The sequence below is a fragment of the Sorex araneus genome, chromosome 2, assembly GCF_027595985.1.
Source record: "Sorex araneus isolate mSorAra2 chromosome 2, mSorAra2.pri, whole genome shotgun sequence".
In the NCBI taxonomy this organism is placed as follows: Eukaryota; Metazoa; Chordata; class Mammalia; order Eulipotyphla; family Soricidae; genus Sorex; species Sorex araneus.
In genome coordinates, this window is record NC_073303.1 from 67,649,099 (window position 1) to 67,671,218 (window position 22,120).

The 22,120-nt window shown below is 43.5% G+C and overlaps 1 protein-coding gene across 1 annotated transcript in view; it reads right to left on the minus strand.

Annotated features, from left to right (window-relative positions):
* CHMP4C (charged multivesicular body protein 4C) overlaps positions 1–22,120 on the minus strand; it is a 41,786-nt gene that overhangs the window by 14,920 nt on the left and 4,746 nt on the right. Inside the window, exon 2 of the mRNA XM_004602366.2 lies at positions 961–1,138. Coding sequence (XP_004602423.1) covers positions 961–1,138 — 178 coding nt within the window. The remainder of the gene's footprint in view (positions 1–960; positions 1,139–22,120) is intronic.

Genomic DNA, 22,120 nt, shown 5'->3' on the forward strand with positions numbered 1-22,120 from the left:
ATCAGCAAAGCAATTTGCCTAGAAAGAATTGCCCATGAAACTAGGATAGTGACCTTGAAAGTCTAAACCACAAATCCATTAACACAACTATCATTTTTTGCTAATCTCAAACATTAGCATCAGGTTCATGGGGGGGGGGGGGGTGATTAATTTAAAACAAAAGGGCCCAATTCTTACTGGGGTTTATTTTTGTTTGGTTGGTTGGTTGATTTTATTTTTTAGGCCACATGCCACAGTGCTCAGGACTTACTCCTGGCTCTGTGCTCAGTGGTCATTCCTGGTGGGCTGGGAGACCATACGGGGTGCTGGAGATTGAACCCAGGTCCATCACGTGCAAGGCAAGAAGGCAAGTGGTCTACCTGTTATATAAGGACTTTTTTCAGTGGGGAAGTGCGGGGCGCTGGGCTATACCCGTTGATGCTCATGGCTTACTCTGTGTTCAGGTATCTCTCCTGGAGGGATTTTGAGGCTCAGATGGGGTGCCAGGGATTGAACCCAGGTCGGCCACGTGCAAGGCAAGTGCCCTGGCTGCTGGACGAGGCTTGGGTGCTGGCCCTTTTACTGAAGGAGCTAGCGAGTTATGTGGACCTTACCAGTTTCCCTGTGAAGTTGACCTTCACCAGTTTAACAGCCACCCGAGGGTTAACAATCTCCCCGACGTTACCATTTTGGCCTTTTGAAAATTAGAAAATGAAAGTATGCACAGGTGGGGTGTTGGATAATAGGGACGTGACTGGGCAACATTCAGGGTTAGAGGAAGGTTCATTTTTGGTTTTGTTTCAGGTCATCGCTTACCACTGCAGTGAGGGCTCTCTGAGGAAGCAATCCGCCCAACACGGAAGCAAGCCCAAATGAGTAAGCCCGTTTCTGCCCGGATCATCATCAAGCCCCCACGGGATTTCTCGGCACTGAAGAATTCCTGACGGGGGGTGAGGGGCAGGGCAGGGACGAGTCACTCACATGTTTTGATGAATGGATTTCATGGCTTTGGCCGCCAGGCCCATGTTCCTTAGCACTTCGGTGTTGGTGTGTGAGTTCTCCAGGGCTTCTCTCTGGAACTCGATGGTGGAGAGTGTGCCGTCAATCTGAGAGAGCTGCTTCTCAAATCTCTTCTTTCTCTTGAGAGCCTGCAGGGCAGCTGAACAAGGGGGAGGTGTCACAGGGAGAGAGCCCAAGTCGCTGTCGAGACAATTGCTCAGTCCCAACAGTGCCTCAGGGCACGACACCTCAGGTGGAGAAGCAAGGAGAAGCAATGGTGACCTCCAGCCTTTCCTCTAGCCTTTCCGCCACCAGTCATCCACATTGGGGCCACCTCTGGCAGTGCCCTGGGCTTACTCCTGGCCCTGTGCTCAGAGATCACTCCTGGCCGTGATCGAGGAACCATGCGCAGTGCCAGGAATTGAAAGCAGGTCAGCCGGGTGGAGGGCAAGCACCCAACTCTCAGCACACCATCTGTCACCCACCAGCTTGGCAGGTCTCTGAGAAGGAGAAGTGAATTTCCATATTCCATCAAGCTTACCAGAGAAATGTTTCTCCCAGCATGCATTTTAGAAAAGAAGAAGAAAGATATGGGTGGGGCCGGAGCGATAGCACAGCGGGTAGGGCGTTTGCCTTGCACGCGGCCGACCCGGGTTCGTTCGATCCCCGGCATCCCATAGCACCACTAGGAGTCACTCCTGAGTGCAAAGCCAGGAGTAACCCCTGAGCATCACTGGGCGTGACCCAAAAAGCAAAAAAAAAAAAAAAAAGAAAGAAAGATATGGGTAAAAGTTGTGCAACAGGAAAAATCTTTAGGGGCCAGAGTGATAGAAACTGGGTAGGACACTTGGGTTCGATCCCAGCACCCCATCCCTCAGGCAGCTCCAGCAGGGACCCCTGAGCACTGACGATGTGGCCCAGAAAACCAATAAAATAAAGAACCACTGGAGAGATGCGAACTCTTGATGACTATTGTAACCCCACTGACTTACTTCAAAGACAAGTCCATTGAGACTCAGAAAAGCTATGTGCCTCATTTGAGAGCAGACCAGGAGTGGCAGCGGGAGCCAAACCTGAGGATGCAGAGCTGCACATGCTGGTCTGAACGGTTCTGAGAAGGCATGAGCCGTGGACCTGAAGGTCCACGAAACTGACCTGCCAGAATCATATGCAAGATGAGCTGTCAGGGCCGGAGCGATAGTACAGCAGGGAGGGCATTTGCCTTGCACTCGGGCAACCCGGGTTCAATTGCCGGCATCCCATATGGTCCCCTAAGCACCACCAGGAGTAATTTCTGAACACATTAGCCAGGAGTAACCCCTGAGCATCGCTGGTGATAGTCCAGCATCCTGGGCACTTGCCTTGCACATGACTGACCTGGGTTCGATTCCCAGTATCCCATATGATCCCCTAAGCACCTCTGGAAGTAATTTCTGAGCTCAGAGCCAGGAGTAACCCAGGAGGGCTGCTGGATATGGCCTGATCCTCACCCTCACAAAAAAAAAATTCTGGTCTCATAGAAATGGTCTCTCAATACGCTCCCATTAGCTCTTTAGCTCCTTCTAAGAACAATAATGTTAATATCAATTTGAACAATAACGGGCTGGAGTAATAATAGCACAGTGGTAGGGCATTTGCCTTGCATGCAGCTGACCTGGGTTCGATTCCTTCACCCCTCTCAGAGAGCCCAGCAAGCTACCGAGAGTACCTCGCCTGCACGGCAGAGCCTGGCAAGCTACCCATGGTGTATTCGATATGCCAAAAACAGTAACAAGTCTCAAAAAAAGAGAGAGACGTTACTGGTGCCCACTTGAGCAAATCGATGAGAAATGGGATGACAGTGATACAGTGACAGTGATGGACAATAACATAATCCTGACTATGGCACTTTGGAAGTCACCTAACCAAAAGTCATAAAAGAGAGGCTAAAAGCGAGTAGGGCAGGGAGAGGGCTGGTCTAGCATATAGCTGGCCTGGGATTAATCCCCAGCATCCCACAAGCCCAACCAGGAGTGATTCCTGAGCATTGAGTCAGGAGTAAGCCCTAAGCATTGCCAGATGTGGTTAAAAAAAAAAAAGAAAGAAAGAAAACCAAAGCAAAACAGAAATGTGAGTGTTTATAAGATATTTAGGGAGAATGAACCAGCAGAAGATGATAGACTATTAGAACTGTAATAAATGTGAATATGTCTGGTGATTGAATTGACAAAAGAAATCAAATCATTTTAAGAGTTCAGAGTGAGACACATAATTTCTCACACCAGAAATTTCTGAAAAAGAACTTCGGTCTGTCTTCTTGGAATTCTAAAAGGTTTAGTTTGGAGCACCAAAAGGCAGGCACTCTTTTTTTTTTGTGGATCTTATTGACAATCAATAAGCATTATGCCTTATTTTTGGTTCTTGCTCAAATTTCATTAGTTTTATATTAAATTACTATTTCATCTTTCTTTTTGTTGCAATTTCCCTCTAATAATTTTATGGGGACCATTATTTCAAAAACATCTTTGATTGACTTTTGGGGGAGCTACACACCTTTGTATGTTTGTTATTTTGTGTGCGTGATTGTTTTTAGATAATCTTCATCCTTTTTTGCAGTTCCATTCTTTGGGAGAAAAACACCCTGTAGAGCTCGAGGGCTAGAAGGAACGTGGGGTGCTGGGGATTGAGACGTGGAACCAGGGGTCCCACCCTGCTTCCTCCCCACCCCCCACCCCCCCACCCCCCCCCACCCCCCCCCCCCCCCCCCCCCCCCCCGCTTCCTTATCTTCTCACGCCAAGCCTCAGTCTCTCTGAAGATATGGTACCTATCTAACATATTTTAGTTCCTACCATATCTAGCTTTTCTTGGGTTTGGTTGCTTATTGTTTGGCTTAATCTGATCCTTCTCTGTTATAAAATTAGCTTTCCTCAAAGTTCTTGTGATGGGGGCTGGAGCAATAGCACAACGGGCAGGGCGTTTGCCTTGCACTCAGCCGATCCGGGTTCGATTTCCAGCACCCCATATGGTCCCCTGAGCACCCCGCCAGGAGTCTTAATTCCTGAGTGCAAAGCCAGGAGGTAACCCCTGTGCACTGCCCTGACCCCCCCAAAAAAAACACAAAGTTCTTGTGATTATTTTTCTAATCAGCTTGCGTCAACACAGGAAAGGCTGCAATCATTTTTTCTAACTTGCTGAGCCTCTTTCTGCTGCGTGCGTCCCCCCGGGCCCTGCCCCCAGCAGCAAAGGGGCAGAAGCCCGCGGTAGAGACGGGCGGGGCATGCCCGCTGGCAGGCAGGCTTCCTTTTTTGGGTAGGAAGCAAAAACAAGCGCAGGATTTCTAGCGCAGCAAGAAAGACTTGCTGTGGGCGTGGGAACATTTTTTCTGTTTCCCTTCTGAGCGGTCACTTTCCCGGCCCTCCCGGCCCCCGCGGTGGAGACCCAGGGGTTCGGCTTCTCTCTGCAGAGGCAGCGCGTAGATTTTACCCACAAAGCGGCTTTTAGGGGAGCGGGAGAGAGAGCACGGGGGGGGTGTGGGGGGCGGGCGGGTACCGCGCTTGCCTGGACCCTCCGCATCCCATACGGTCCCCCGAGCACCTTCAGGAATTCACTCCTGAGTGCACAGCCAGGAGCACTGCCGGGTGTGACCCCCAAAACAAACAAACAAACAAACAAAACAGTTTTTAGGGGCTGAAGAGATGGCTCAATGGACATGCTTCCATTTCAACGCAGTCCCTCCCCCAGGCACACCTGTTTTGATCTCCTATACCATGTGATCCCTGAGCACTGCAGGGAGAGTCAACGACTAAGGGCTGAACAACCAAGGGCTGAACTGAGGATTCCACATGAGCCGGGCTGACCCCAAAATAGTCCCTTTGCCACTCTCCCCCCTCCCGGCAAAAGTGGCAAATTTCTATTAACTTAGGCTTTGGGGATGGATTAAAAAGTAAATTAAATAAAATAGAGCTTTTTTGTTTTGTTTTGTTTTGATTAACCTGCCCTTTAAAGGAAATTTTAAAAACAACTGTTTTGTTGATTTATTTTGTTTGGGGGCCTCCCAAGCAATATTGAGGGTGCCGGGGCTGGAGTGATAGCACCGCCAGGACAAATTCCTGAGTGCAAAGCCAGGAGCAAGCCCTGTGCATCTCCGGTTATGACCCAAAAAGAAAAAAAAAAAACATATATATTCAGGGTGCCCGGAGACCACGTCCACTGATTTTCAACCAGACTGAGGCGAGGTGGGCTGGAGTGATAGCGCAGAGGGTAGGGCGTTTGCCTTGAACGCGGCCAACCCGGGTTCGATTCCCAGCATCCCATACGGTCCCCTGAGCACTGCCAGCGGGTAATTCCTAAGTGCAGAGCCAGGAGTGACTCCTGAGCATCGCCAGGTGTGACCTAAAAAGAAAAAAAAAAAAACCCTAAAAAAACAGACTGAGGCGCAGGCTGGAGCTATATAGCACAGCGGGTAGGGCGTTTGCCTTGCACGCGGCCGGCCTGGGTTCGATTCCCAGCATCCCATATGGTCCTCCAAACACCGCCAGGAGTAATTCCTGAGTGCAGAGCCAGGAGTGACCCCTGTGCATCGCCGGGTGTGACTCCCCCCCCAAAAAAAAATAAAAACAGACTGAGGGGAGGTTCCCAGCATGGCCCTGCGGGGCTAGGGACCACTGGCGAACACCTGGACGGGCTCAGGGGTCCATGCAGTGCCAGGGATCAGGCACGGCGGCTGCGTGGGAGACCTGTGCCCTCAGGCCTGTGCCACTCTCCGGCCCTCCATACCAATGCTTCACACGGCCCCTGGAAGGCCTTTTGCAGCACCACACTGCCGGGTCATCACTGGCCCCTGGGCTCCAGGCGCTTCCTCCCAGCCAGGGGGGTGAGCAGTGGGCAGTTTGTGCTGACGCTCTGTCGTGGATCTGCGTCTGCTGTTACTTCACTACATTGTATTGTCATTATGTAAGATTTATTTTTCTCACGCTCCCCAATGCTAATTATAAGCCCTCTGGGGGAAAAAAGAAAAAAAGAAAAATAGCATGCTATCCACCTGGCCAGTTGCTGGCATGCAGCCAGTAAATACTACCAGAAACAAACACTTACCGACATTTGTTTCTGGTCCGAACTTTTGTAAGTGCTTTAGATGCATTCTGTGATTATTTCTTTACCTCACAAAAAACCTCAAATAAATGCTATAATTGGCACATTGTACAGAAGAAGAAAGGAATGGGTATTAAATGAGCCAATTTGATCATTGTGTGCAGATAGTACAATGATACATTGGTATAATGAAAAGAGAATAGCCTTTAAGGTTATTGTCTGAATCTTTCTTCTAAGACTTACGAGAAGTACATTCTGGGCAAATCACTTCCCTTCTCTGAGCTTAGTTTGTGGTTAGGAAAATAAGGCTATTAATGTCATGAGGCTAGATGACTGTTCTAAGAATCAGTGATCATTTGTGGGATACACTTTATGCAGTTCCTGTCCATGGCAGAGACTTAGCAACTAGATATTATTAATAATAATAGCTATTTATATGATCATTAATGAGCTTGCATTATCTTATTTATGAGAACATGGGCAAAATAATTACCTAATAATTTATCATAATGCACAACAACAAATACATGTAAAACAATTCCACGTTTTAACAGGTGAAGTACACAATACACCCCAGCAAAGCAACCTGAGAAGACAAACACCATATAACATCTCCACCCAACTTTCCCAGAGATGGAATGTTTAAAATGTGTCTCCTCCCTGTCTTGTTAGACTGGTTCATTGTCTTGATTTGAGCTTAACTGGTACCCAGTGACCAAGAGCATAGCGTCATTTATCATTTTTGAGGGAAAAGAGTTAAATTTATAAAACACATACCATATGTCCCAGCAAAAAAAGTTCATTTTTAATTACTTTCTGGAAATCAAGCAAAGCAATTTGTTAACGAGTAAGAGATTCTGGAATCACCCACATCCACATTTTAATCCTACCTCTACTAATTAATAACCGTGCACAATAGTTTGGCATGTGACCTTTCTCTTCTTATGCAATTCTTTTTTTTTTTTTTTTGCTTTTGCTTGAATAATAAAAACAGCAATGGAAGCAATGCTTGGAAAACAATAAAATATTATTCTTTGGAGTGAGGTTGCTTATTTTCAAACCTGGGCCCGTATCTCATAAATTACTTACTAAAGATGGGAATGTAAATCATTTTGGTGCTGAGGAATAAGTGAAATATCATATACCAAGTGTTTCATCCAGTAACTGGTGTACAGTGAGCGATTACCAAATATCGGGGTCAATGGCATCATCATAGCACACCATCAGCATTGCAGCCACCACCATCATCTCCATCAGAGTTGTCAAAACTAGATGACATATAAAAGAAAGAAAACTTGGGGGCTAACAGATGCCCAACGGCAACAGAAACAGAGAACTGATTTCAGTGGGATGCTTACCATGGAGGGGAACAAAAGGGGACACCAGAACAATGGTGAAGGAAGTGGACACTTGGGAGGGCGTGGTTCTGGGTTCTGTTATGCACGAAACCCTTTCACCCTATTATGAACACTCTTATGAACCACAGTGCCTGCAATAAATTTTTTTTAATGAACTCTCTGACAGGGACTACATGATTTAATGCTGAGCCTTGTAAATGTTTGTTATTAATAAAAATACCTTCTACTCCAGACACAATTTTATCTGGCTAGGTTTCTGCCCTTCAAAATATTGGGGAGAAAATCGAAAATTTATCAAGAGTTGAACTCTCTACTCGTATCTCATGAAATTTCAGACTGATCTACACCAGGACACCAGCCTCGGGGCCAGGCAAGTAACTGACGCAGATGAAGCAGAGAAAGGTTGGTTCAGGCGGGGGGAACCAACCTTTGCTTTCTTACATGCATGAGAGAGAAGAAAGCTTTCCTTTAGTGTAACAAAAACATACAGTGCAATGGGGCTGGAGCGATAGCACAGCGGGTAGGGCGTTTGCCTTGCACGGGGCCAACCCAGATTCAAATCCCAGCATCCCATATGGTCCCCTGAGCACCGGCAGGAGTAATTCCTGAGTGCAGAGCCAGGAGTAACCCCTGTGCATTGCCGGGTGTGACCCAAAAAGCAAAAAAAAAAAAACAAAAAAAAACACCATACAGTGCAAGCATGACAATGCAGCAGACACTGGTCCCGTGATGGAGAGTCAGTAGGAAAAAGGTGGCAGTCTGGTGACCAGAAGAGCAAAAGCCTCATCCAGGAGCCTGGAGATAGCCCAATGGTTAGGGCCCGTGCAGGCCTGTGTCCCATTCCCGACACTCCACGGTCTCCTGAGCATGCTGGGGTACAGCCCTGGAGGCCTCCAGCCCACTCCAATACCCCCCAACCCCAGCGCTGACAAGCAGTGTTGAATCCTCAGGCCCTTGCCTGGAACTGCCGGCCTGGCTGGCTGGAAACAGCTGACGTGGCCCCCCTTGGGCACTTCCTGAGCACTGCTTGGGAGGGTCCCCCAAACCCCACAATTCCACCCAATGGAAGCAACAGCTTCACTCTGTCGTGGGGCAAAGCAGGACATGGCGACTGATGTTCAAGAGCAGCAAGAAAGCCTCATTTGCATACAAGCCTTCCGGACTGGCAGACCAACTGACATTCCAGAAAACCTGTGCAAGCAAAACCCATGATTTCTGCAGGACCTGACCCGGCCCCAGGACAGCCGACACTGACAGCTTCTGTCTGGTGCGCTGAGCTGCTCCCAAGCATTCGAACAAGAGGTCTCTGTTGAGATGAGCGTTTAGAAGTGTTTAGAAAGGGTCCACCTCCCTCCTGTGAGATTGTTTTGAATGAAATCATGAGCGCACTGGCCCGCCCAGATTTGTGCAGGCCGGCTTCCTTTGCAAATAATCAAATTGGAGAGGAAACAGAAGACTTTATCTAAAGATGTACAAGAAACGCTGCTAATCAACTGTTCCTGATTTGGAAATTAAAGGGGTGGAAGCGCTATATTTTAGAGTACTGCAATTTACCCTGTGCAGAAGGTGCAATTCAATCTACCAAGTGTGTGTGTGTGTGTGTGTGTGTGTGTGTGTGTGTGTTTAGCAGCTGGTGAAACCTGAATGGCATTCTTTCTCAAACAAAGGAAATAGTCAGGGATTTTTGTCTCAGGTAACAGCGATGTGTTTCACCAGATCGGACATGCTCAGGCACAAGAGCTAAGGGAACAAGAGATCCCCTTCAGCCCGCTGAGGACAAGACGAAAATTGAAAACTATCCCCCAGAACTAAAACTAGCCTTATTTTACCATGCTGCCAGGGGGAAAAGGCCTTCAATCATCTACGAAGAAGAGCTTAAAGCAAGGTACTTTCGTTTCTTTAAAATGCACAAGGTGTCTTGGTTTGAAAGGTCAATATTTTAAAGGTCATTCAATCAGGATGTATAACTGGGCTTCCTTGAGGGCTGAACAAATAGTAAAGAATATAAGCACTTACCTTGCACGTGGCTGACCTGGGTTCCATCCCCAGCACCCTATATGGTCCCTGAGCATGGCACTGTTGGGTATGGCCCCAAAACAAAGGAAAGAAATATGTCTCCTTAATCCATTCATTGGGAAAATGAAAGAGCCTCATAGAAACACTCATTTCCAGGGGCTACAGAAAAAATTTTGAAATATGAAACTGTATTACAACAGTGTTTTTCTTAGCCAGGACTGGGAGATCTCTGGAGAAGGTCTAAAATATGAGGCTGAGAAATGAAGCCCAAACAATCAAAAGGAAGAGTAATCCCAGAGAGTATTTAAGATACAAACGTCACACATAATTGGCGATGTCCTGATTTGCTTTTAACTTGGAAGTCTTATAATCTGGCTGTTTTATCTGGGAAACTTTTTGTAAGCCCAATCGTTATGTACAAATCACTGCACTCATTAAATACAACTTCTATTTATTTGTGGATTTTTTTCATTCGCTTAAAAATGCAATCTAAGTAAATATCGTAAGTCTTTCACAAATTGAACTTTAAAAAAATGTTTCCCTCAAAGTCTCAGAATAAATTGGGAAAAACTGGGGAAACTCTACAAAATTGAAACATTCATCTGACAGGGCTAGACCTAGGATCACTTCACTTTATTTTTTTAATTATTGTTTTGGGGACCATACCCAGCAATGCTCAGGGCACTGAGTGATTCTGGCTTTGCACTCAGAAATTACTCCTGGCAGTGCTTAGGGGACCATATGGGATGCTGGGGATCGAACCCAGGTGGACTGTGCAAGGCAGGTCCTACCTGCTGTACTCTTCACTCAGCACTCTTCATTAAAAAAAAAATCTTCTGCTCTCTGTCTCTGTATCTCTCCTCTCTCTCTCTCCCCTCTCTCTTCTCCTCTTTCTCTCCTCATATCTCTCCAAATTTACTTCAGTAACAACTTCGATTCACTAAAAAATTTTTTTTTAATTTGTGTTAGTCACTCCACAAGTATGCACTGATCTACCACATGTTCAGCAATATATTTGGTGCTGAATGGGAAAAAAATTAAGATTTTGATCCCAAAGAAAACAAAACATGACATTGATATTCGAGTATTTATTAAGCACCTACTACGTCTATAGCATTGTGCAGAGATACATCCTGGACCTCAAGCAGTAGTGAAAAGAGAAGGATAACAGAAGACATGAAGTAGAGTGAATACACACCAAAATGTAGAAGCTACTTAGGGACAGTGAGAGACGAAGTGATGTGGATGAAATCAGTGTGTCTCTCCTTCTAAACCTAAATGAAAGGCCTTTTGCAAATAATTCCTTCCAGTCCCCAATCTTCACCCCTTTGGCTAATCACATACAAATACTAGAAAGGGTCTGGTTGAGCTGTGTGAAAAGTCAGAAACCAAAATTCTCAAAATAGAGCAAATCGCAGCAACCAATTTAGTTGTATCTTATATTGAAGTCTCGTCATTAACAAGTGACATAAAAATGATATTTAAGAAGACTAGAACATAGCAATAGCAAGGCAGTTGCTTAAGAAAACAGCAAACAGGAATAAGAAAGAAGACGGCAAACAAGAAATTCTAAGGAAAGAGCATCCGGGAGTAGAGCAATGATGTAAGCGAGTCAGTAATGTTGGACAGCATCTGTAAAAGAGATGGTGATTGAATAATATGTTCAAGTGTAAAAACTTAGAAAGTGGATGATCAGTGCTCTTTTCCATCTTAGAGGGATAACAAACAGACAATAGAAATTAAAGTTACTTTTTAACCAAAGCAATACTCCTTTCCTCATGCTAGAGCCCATGAGGAGATGAGCTCTCTAGAGCTCTTTTAGAGAAGAGGCCATTCTTACCACCGGGATGTCATACAAAAGAAAGTTAAACAAAGTAAGTGTGAAAGCTAAGAAGGTCATCTCCTATCAGCCTGGAGTTGTCAAAAAAAGAAGAATACTTGCACAAAAGATTATTTTAAATAGACACTACAGTTGTTATTTCTTACAACTAATTGCATTCAAGGTCAACTTCTAGTAGAGTTAATCTCTTATTAGAGAATACCAATATATTAATTAAAATACACTTAATATCACTTTAAAGGTTCAATTAATATCTGATACAACAAAATATATAACTAACTGAATGAATGTATTACTTGCTAGCATTACTAGTAATTCATTTGGGTCTGCTATTTCTTAGAATATAAGAAAAACATTATGAATTTGAAACCAGCACATATTAAACAGAAAAACTGTATCACTGCATCACTGTCATCCCGTTGCTCATCGATTTGCTCGAGCGGGCACCAGTAACATCTCCATTGTGAGACTTGTTACTGTTTTGGGCATATCAAATACGCCATGGGTAGCTTGCCAGGCTCTGCCATGCAGGCGGGATACTCTCGGTAGCTTGCCGGGCTCTCCAAGAGGGATGGAGAAATCAAACCCGGGTTGGCTGCGTGCAAGGTAAAGGCCCTACCTGCTGTGCTATCACTTCAGCCCAGAAAAACACAAAAAGATTATACTTAGTTCCACAGGCTAGTCACAGGCCTATGTGATTTTATATTCTTTGTATATGTATATGTATGTACTCATAAACATATGGGTATACACATGTATGTATACATATATACTCATAAACATATGGTTATACACATGTATGTATACATGTGCTTACACGTGTGAATGCATATATGCAAATGTATCTGAGTTGTCTATATATGTGTGTATTTTGTGGAAATATTGATGTGTGTATGTGCATGTGTAAATATAAACGTGTGTTTGTATATAATATGCTTTTATATCTTACTTGTAAACAAACTTTCTTGGTTCATATCTATAGAGTACTAATATTTCCACTTACTGTGTAAGTATACTTCTGAGAATTAAAATTATATCTCTATAGTTCCTTTCAATGTTCCCTGTCTATGATTATATGACTATTTCTTAGTTTTTATGATCAACAAATTATCTCAAAAATATACCTCAATACAACTATTTAAAATTATTGAAATTAGTGACAAATTACACTATTATTTACTTTTCAAATAAAAGTTGAAGAATAAATTCCCAATAAATCAAAGTTTTAAATAAAAAGATTTTGTTACTCACAAAAATGCGAAAACATAGGCATATATACATACGGAAAGACCTTTTAAAATATGCATCGATCAGTTTACCAAAGTCATAGGTTTTTCTTGCTGCAGTTAGCACAACGTAAATCTTGAGTTATAATAGCTTTGTTCAAACTTCAAGGCTATATTTACTTTTCATTTACGTAAATGAAATACATGAGAAGAATTGCTAATGCATTACTCACTGAGAAAGTGACTCCCAGGTAACTGGGCTGGTGCTTCAATGCAAGAAAGGATTTTAAATAGAACCTGCAATTATTATTTCTTACAATTAATTGCATCCAAGGCCAACTTCCAGGCATGTAAAGTTAATCTCTTATTAACTTTAACGAGCCAAAAAAATACCAATATATTAACTGAAATATGCTAAATATCATTTTAAAATTCCAATTAAATGTCTGATACAACAAAAATAAATAACTGAATGAATGTAGTACTTGCCAACATTACTAGCATTTCACTTGAGTCTGCCATTTCCCAGAGTACAAGAAAATATTCTCGGAAATACATATTTGGATGTACTTGGCTTGCATGCTCTTGACAAGACTGGATCATTCTATTATAGTTGGATGATAGAATGATGCTCAGACCCTGTGGTGACAGAGATGTGACCCCGATACCCAGGCCACCAGGTCAAATATACACTGTAGGGCCAGCAAGCCAGCTCAAAGAGTTGGACACAGGCTTTCACTCAGGAAACTGGGTTCAATTAAGAATTTGGTATGACTGAAACACAAGGACAAAAGTATGTAAATCTGTAACTATCTCATGGTGATTCACAAATAATTTTTTTTTTTTTTGCTTTTTGGGTCACACCCAGCGATGCACAGGGATTGCTCCTGGCTTTGTGCTCAGGAATTACTCCTGGCGGTGCTCAGGGGACCATATGGGATGCTGGGAATCGAACCCAAGTCGGCCGCATACAAGGCAAACACCTTACCCGCTGTGCTATTGCTCCAGCCCCACAAATAAAATTTAAAATAAATAAATAAATAATAAAGAAAGAAAATAAATCCTTAATTAAAAAAAAAAAAGAATTTGGGAGACTGTATCCCTCAAATGCCAAAAATAAAATCCAGGTTACCCCAGTGGTTCTCCGGGAGCCTGCAGGGCCACACTTCCTGCCAGGGCTACACCTGGTGGCACTGGAGGAGTCTCTCTGGGGCACGACATCCTGGGGTTGACTAAATGTCTCTGACACCTCCTCCCCAGGCTTCCGGTCCTCCAGGTTCCTACACCCCATGTTATGCTGAGGAACCAATCAGGGTCAGACTCTTACTTAGCAATTTGCCATAACTGCTGTGTGGTCCTCTAATCCCTCTAATTTATATTTAAACTAAATGTGAAATTCCAAACAATTTCACTGCGGGTGCAAAGCTTCCTGTGCTCAGGTCTTATTCTTGGCTCTGAATTCCGGGATCACTCCAGGTGGTCCTCAGGAGACCCTATATAGTTCCAGGGATCCACCCTGAGCTAGGGCAGGCAAGCCAAGAACTATCTCTCTGGCCCCAGATTATTTCATTCAACCTAGACTTTTGAAATATACGATATAGGGCCAGCAAGTTAGCTCAGAGAGTTGAACGCAGACTTTGCAGGCAGGAAGCCTAGGTTCAATTAAGAAGTCGGGAGATTGTATCTCAAGCCAAAAAAATAAAGTAAAAAATAAATTATTTCACTTCCAATGCAAATAATCCTCATTTCTAACACAGAATAATCTCCTTTTCCCAATCTATAATTTTGAAATCACCATTCTTATTTGCTCGTTTTCTGCTGTCTGCTTTTTTGAGGGTAGCAATTACATGGTAGGTATTACAGGGTGAGTATTACAGTGTTGGTATTTAAGTCACTAGATTGCTAGGTTGAAGAAGAGTAATTTAAGCTACACAGAGCAGATGGGAGTGTGGCTTGAGCAATTCCCCATCCTCTCACTGGAGATACCCACTAGTTAGGAATACTTGAGTTAGCAATGGGCTGAAAGAGCCGGTGGTCCAAAGTCAGCAGCTGTGCTGCTTTAAGGCATGACCAAATGAACTTTCTCCTTGGTCCTAAATATTTCCAATAAGCAACTTCCCATGAGCACCACCTATTTGAAGTGAAGTGTTAAAAGTTTCATGTAAGAATATCAATCATTCAGAAAGTGGCTCACTATATACTTCATATCAATAACTAACTTGCTTTCTTGTTCTTTCTCCTGATGAAAATTTTAAGCCAATTGTGTGTTTATTTGAACTCTTATTGATATAGAAAATGTAGGAGAAAAACTAAAATTACCAATACGTACTAGAAGTTCTAGTAACAGTTTAATAAGCTGAATACTCATAATGTGATTTTTTTTTTCCACAAAATCTTACTACTATACCGGGGCTGGAGCGATAGCACAGTGGGTAGGGCATTTGCCTTGCACGTGGCCGAACCGGGTTCAATCCCCAGCATCCCATATGGTCCCCTGAGCACTGCCAGGAGTAATTCCTGAGTACGTGAGCCAGGAGTAACCCCTGTGCATTGCCGAATGTGACCCAAAAAGAAAAAAAAAATCTTACCACTATATGTAGACTTTAAGTATCTTTCAATAATTTTATCTTTTAAAAGTACATTCATATGTACTTACACATGTTATTAGAACATATGAATACCAACCAAGGTCAATCATCATGCTCCTTTCAAACATGATCTTCAAAACAAAGCAGTCATAAATCTTAAAAACTCAGTATTAGGTTATTTGCCTTCTATCTTGTTGGTTAGAATGACATGTATTTTTTTTCTGATATCTTAAAAATGATATGAAATTTTCTACCTTATTCTACCTTTTTGTGGCTAAATCAATAAACTAAAAAATAGCACACATCAAGGAAAATTACATTTTTTGCTTCACGTAAATAGTTTTTAAAATGTGCTCTATTACTTAGCTTTGTGGGATCTACCTAAAAAAGAATACTATTGTAAGCTGGAGCGGGTAAGGCATTTGCACAGTGGGTAAGGCATTTGCCTTGCATGCAACCGACCCAGGTTCGATTCCTCCATCCCTCTCAGAGATCCCGGCAAGCTACCGAGAGTATCTCGCCCGCTAGGCAGAGCCTGGCAAGCTACCCGTGGCATCTTCAACATGCCAGAAACAGTAACAAACAAGTCTCACAATGGAGACGATACTGGTGCCCGCTCAAGCAAATCGATGCGCAACAGGATGACAGTGACAGTGACAGTGTTCCAAATTCTTTTTTTATTGTATTAGTTCTTCTTAAACACTGAAGATAATTATTTGAACTTTCTGTAACAAACTTCTGAATTTATAAGGCAATATGCTTTTTATACCAGATGACTGACACTTGTATATAGCTAAATATTTCATTATTTTTTTTTTCTGTTTGAATTAAATGACTATTTTTTTTTCTTGCTAATGGTCTTCCCAGTGGCGTTTGAGGTCCTCAAGCATGGGAAGACTCAGGTTGGCAGCGCTGGCCTGATGGTGCGTGTTCCAGGTAGGGGTGATTCGGCACTGCTGGGACCCGACGCTGATGGAAACCACCGTGGCTACACCTAGAGATGCCCAAGGCTGCCAGGGCTGCCTCATAGTGCCCAGAGGCCACGTGGTGTCATGGAGAGAACGCAGAGACTCGAATATCAGGGCATTTGCTCAACTCCTGGAGCCGTCTTTGTGTATTCCACCACAAAATCCTTTTCCATAAGGATATCTGAGAACTTCACCTACTCTTACGGCTGGGGTTTCTATATGCTCTAACTACCTAATACATAAAACGCTGTGTGATAGTGATCAAATGAAGCTCTAATTTGTTTTTTCCTTTTTTACCATGTAAGTTACTGTTGGGATTTCGTTGCTGCTAATGGCCCTGGTTTTCCTTTTAATCACGTTTCATAATAATTTCAAGTTGAGTGTTTCAGATTATTGAGGGGAAAAGCAAGTTGAGTCTCATGGTACATAACACTAGAAGCGGCACCACTGATCTTTCCACAAGTTGCTATTACTCTTAAGCAATCTGTCAAAATCTATGCCACAGATACTTGAAAGAATGACTATAGGGGACCAGAGAGATAGGACAGCAGTTAGGGCTCTTACCCTGAACATAACGGACCACAGGTCAATCTGCAGCACCATACATATTCCACCAGGAGTGATCCCTGAGCACAGAGCCAGGAGTAAGCCCTGAGCATTACTGAGCATGACAAGAAACAGCAACAATAGAAGAATGATTTTAGCCTAAAAACACTACACTCAAGTTTATGGATAGATTTGAAAATAGCACTGTAGCACTGTCATCCCGTTGTTCATCGATTTGCTTGAGCGGGCACCAGTAACATCACCATTGTAAGACCTGTTGTTACTGCATTTTTTTGGCATATCGAATACACAACAGGTAGCTTGCCAGGCTCTGCCATGTGGGCAGGATACCCTTGGTAGCTTGCCGGGCTTTCCAGAGGAATCGAACCCAGGTCAGCCATGTGCAAGGCAAACAGCCTACCCACTGTGCTCTCACTCCAGTCCAAACTAATCTTATTTTCTTCTTTCCTTTGGTTTACTAGATGCAGCCTTGAGGACACACAATAGACCATGAGAAGCCTATAATTTTAGGCCAATGAAAATCATCCAGGAAGTTTAGACTAATGGGGCTGGAGAGATAGTACATTGGGTAGGGCACTCTTCTGCATGTGCCTGATCTGGGTTCTATCTTTGGCATCCCATATGGTGCCCTGAGCACTGCCAGGGGAAATTCCCGAGTGAAAAGTCAGGAGTAACCCCTGGACATCGCCAAGTGTGGCATAACCCTCATCCCTCCCCGCCTCCCCACCCTGCCAGCCAAAAATAAGGAGAGAAAGATTAGACTATCATAATGTCGAACCAAAGTTCGGATTTCTTGAAATAGAACCTCTTGGTACTGCAGGTTAAAAAGCATTTTAAGTGAATCTGAACATGCCACCAAGTCTTAAACCAGCACTTGTCAAAGAGAAAGGAGTGTGGACATACTTCCATTTTAGGAATACAATTCACAAGATCTATTGAGGTGTTGTTGGGGAAAACTCAAAATGTTGGAGAAGCCAGATGATATGGAGCAGACATGCACAGAGAGATGTGCAGCTAGACTCCCTGGGTGCCCGTCTTTCAAGCTGGACTGGGTTCTAGCTGAATGTAGATGAGAACTCAGTATCACACCAAGCGAGACGGTGATGAAGTCTCTGTTGACATGGCATGAGGCTGTCCTAGATTCTGCCCTACTCAATGTATTTTTAAAGGATTTTGAAGGGGCTAGAGAGAACCAATGGACGGAGCGTCTGTTTTGCGTGTGGGAGGTTTGAGTTTGATCCCTCTAGACAACACATGGTCCCCTAAGCACCAAGCCAGTGTCCCTGAGGATTACTGGGTTTACCATCGCTCTCCACCTACACACACAGACATATACACCGACATACACAAATACACACACACAGACAGACACACAGAGACACACATACAGATACACACACAGATCCACACAGACATACACAGACACACAGATACACAAACACACACACAAATGATTATGGAAAATAAATCAAAAAATGGTTGCTGAGAAATTTGCAACTGATTTAGGAAACTTTTAAAAGTTCATATATAAGACAATAAAGGTAGAATAATAAATAAATAATAATAGATAAAATATTTAATCTTATGAGCTAATTGAAAACAATGTATTTTATAACTAAAATATTTTAATGTCTTAATATATTCATTTTAGTATATTTTGTAATTGCAAGTTCATTATGCTGATTTAAATCACTGTATCACTGTCATCCCATTGTTCATCAATTTACTCGAGCGGACACCAGTAATGCCTCTATTCCTCTTAGCCCTGAGATTTTAGCAGCCTCTCCATACTCGTCTTTCCCAAGGATTAGAGGCTCTTTCAGGGTCAGGGGAATGAGACCTAGCATTACTGTTTTTGGCATATTGAATTAAATGCAAAAGGAAATGGTGATTCTGGCTTGGATTCAACCCATCCAACAGGGAAAAAACAAGTTACTTACTAACAGAATAAAAACAATAACAAACCCAGGATAACCAGATTGTTCAATGCCTTCATGAATGAATGAGCACGTGGATCTTGCCAGAGACCAGGGCAGAAGGGAAAAATTTTTGAATTACAGTTTAAGTGAATAGGGCTCCAAAGACTGGTTCGAATGTTTGAGTTCTCTACCATGGAATAAAGATGCAAGAGGAATTCCTGAGATGAAAAAAGAAATTGAGGTTGGACTTTGAGGGAAGTTCACATTGATCTCTTTTGCAGATAAGAGAAAGGGCAGCGGATGGGAGAATCAGATATTGCCCAGATAAAGATTGTTAATTCTCCAGAAAGTAAACCATGCATCTTGATTGTTTTGTTTTTTCCCCCATCAGTTGCCAAAAGTCACAGAGTACGGACATAAAATCAGAAGCAAACAAAATACTTTATTATGTCTGATTGTAAATTAAACACCAAAGAGCTCAGAGTTTCTTTATTACTGACTATTGGTACTGCAGTATAATCGGAAGAAATAACCCTATTGAACTAATTCTCATGGCTAATGAGGGTCTGTAAGAAATGTTTCACTGGCAGAAACAGAGCGCACGGTGCTTAGATATTTCTCATCACAGTATATGAATGATAATGAAGGAGAAGATAAAAAATAGGAATGGATGAAGGAAAATTAAAAAATCAAGACGAATGAGTAAAGAGAACTACCTAATGAGCTTAACCATTTGTGTGGCGATAGTAATTTGACAATTCTTTTTGTTGTTGCTTTTGGGCCATGCCTGGTGATGCTCAGGGATTACTCCTGGCCCTGCATTCCTGGCAGTAGTCAGGGACCATATGGGATGCTTAGGATGAAACCCAAGTCAAACCCAGGTCAGAAATGTGCAAGGCAAGAGCCTTAACCACTGTGCTATCTCTCTGGCCCCATATCACACCAATTCTTAAACTATAGTGGCCATTAGAATAATTGAGTTATCAGCTCAAAGTTCAGGTTTCTGGGCTAGATTAAATCTATTATATTTGATAGAATTAGGGGTGGAGGTCAGGTATACCTGTCTATGTTCAGGGTTACTCCTGGCTCTGTGCTCAGAGGTCACTCCTAGTGGTGCTCAGGGACCATATGTAGCATCAGGGATGATGAAATAGGGTAGTGTAATAAGATGATGGAACTTGGGCAAGGCAAATGCCCTACCAGCTGTACAATCTCTCTGGCCCTAAATTTCAATTTGAAAAAAGGTATACATTTTATCAAGTCTCCTTAAGGAATGTGAGCTTTTTAATGGGTGGGGTTGTTTTTTGTTATTTTTTGTTATTGAGTCACACCCGGAGGCACTCTCGGATTACTTCTGGCTCTCTGCTCAGGGATCACTCCTGGTGGGGCTCAGGGGACCATCACTGTCACTGTAGCACTGTCGTCCCATTGTTCCATCGATTTGCTCGAATGGGAACAAAACATGTCCATTGTGAGACTTGTTACTGTTTTTGGCATATCGAATATGCCACAGGGAGCTTGCCAGGCTCTGCCGTGAGATACACTCGGCAGCTACTCAGTAGTACCTCAGTAGATACTCAGGGTGATCAAACCTTGGTTGGCCACATGAAAGGAAAGCATATTCCCTCTCCACACCCTTCTTAAGGAATGTGGATGGAAGTCAGTGATCTGACTTGATAAAGACACTACATGGGGCCGAGAGATAGCACAAGGATAAAGGCACTTGTCTCGCTCACAGCTGAGCCTGGTTCAATCTGGCATCACATGTGGACCCAACACTGCCAGGAGTGATCCCTGGGCACAAAGCCAGGAAAAGCCCCAAGCACAGCTCCATGTGGTTCAAAGACAAAAAAAGAAAAAAGAAAGAGACTTCCACACAGACTTCAACTCCAGAGAGAGAGAGAGAGACAGAGAGACAGAGAGAGACAGAAAGAAACAGAGACAGAGAGGGAGAAAGGGACAGAGGAAGAGAGGAAAGAAAGAAAGAAAGAAAGAAAGAAAGAAAGAAAGAAAGAAAGAAAGAAAGAAAGAAAGAAAGAAAGAAAGAAAGAAAGAAAGAAAGAAAGAAGGAAGGAAGAAGAGAGGAAGGAAGGAAGAGAGAAAGAAAGGAAGAAGGGCTGGAGCAATAGCACAGCGAGTAGGGGGTTTGCCTTGCACTTGCACGCAGCCGACCTGGGTTCGATTCCCAGCATCCATTATGGTCCCCTGAGCACCGCCAGGGGTAATTCCTGAGTGTAGAGCCAGGAGTAACCCCTGTGCATTACCGGGTGTGACCAAAAAAGCAAAGAAAAAAAAAAGAATGGCACCCGGGTACCTCCAGATGTCGCTCCCAAACAAAATATAATAACAATAAAGTAAAATACATTTAGAAAGGAAGGAAGGAAGGAAGGAAGGAAGGAAGGAAGGAAGGAAGGAAGGAAGGAAGGAAGGAAGGAAGGAAGGAAGGAAGGAAGAAAGAAAGAAAGAAAGAAAGAAAGAAAGAAAGAAAGAAAGAAAGAAAGAAAGAAAGAAAGAAAGAAAGAAAGAAAGAAAGAAAGAAAAAGAGGTCACCAGGGAAGTGATAACTCCCAGGGGAACTTTCATCCATTAAGGTCCCACACTCTATGCCTGTCTCATATAACCTGAGCTGTGCTTCTGGCCTCACTAAGTTAACACGTAACTGACACAAATGTAGATTCTCCTTACACAGGAGTCGTTCTGGTGCCCAGTGTCTGAGTCTACAGAGTCTATTAACTACAATAAGAAGCAAACTCATGAGCCCAGCTATTCAGATGCTCCAACTATGAAGTAAACCAGTGGCTTCAGACACCGGCTTCCTCTGCAGAGAAGACCCGTCCGCCCCCTGATTCTAACAGCAAATCCGTCCTTGAAAGAAACAGCCTGGACGTTCCAGTTAACTGGCTTACGTAGAGGGAAGACATGCTACCTAGAAGTTGCATCCAGCAAGACCTCCCATGAGGAGGATTCGCCTGAGCACCAGGTTCTCACTGGACTCTGAGGAGTCTGCGGAGGAGGCGTGGCCAAGTTAGGCTCCTCCTCTTTCATCACTTCCGTCCACATTCCCAAGCGCTTAGCCTCCAGACTGGTTACAAGCCTCTTCATATAATTATAGGTGGTGTTCTTGTGACATGGGGGACAAGGTACACAACAGGGCCCGGGAGGCTATGAGGATGCAAAGCGAAGGAGGTTCTCTCTGGTCCTAGTGTGTTCTAGGCACCCCTCTCACCTCTCCTCAGACCCGGCGTCGGTGCAAAGAGTGTCGTGTCACTTCAACTCAGGAAGTGACAATGGTAAGGGCTGGGGAAGCAACTGTCCCCTCAAATATTCTAACAGTCTTCACGTGCCAGATGGAGTACATTTATTAGCTGCTAATGAAATAAAGAGAAACAGAGATTTTTTTTTCCCTAACATAAAGAAAATTGGGATAGTGAGTGAAACTTGCTAGACAGCCCATTTCAGCTTTTAAAATTATGCTAAGAAAACTGAAATATAAAGGGCACTGAATTAAGGGCTTTGAACAACCATGTCATTAATCCTCCAACTTGGAGAATCAACCTTGTCACTGCCAGCATGCGGATGAGGAAAAAGA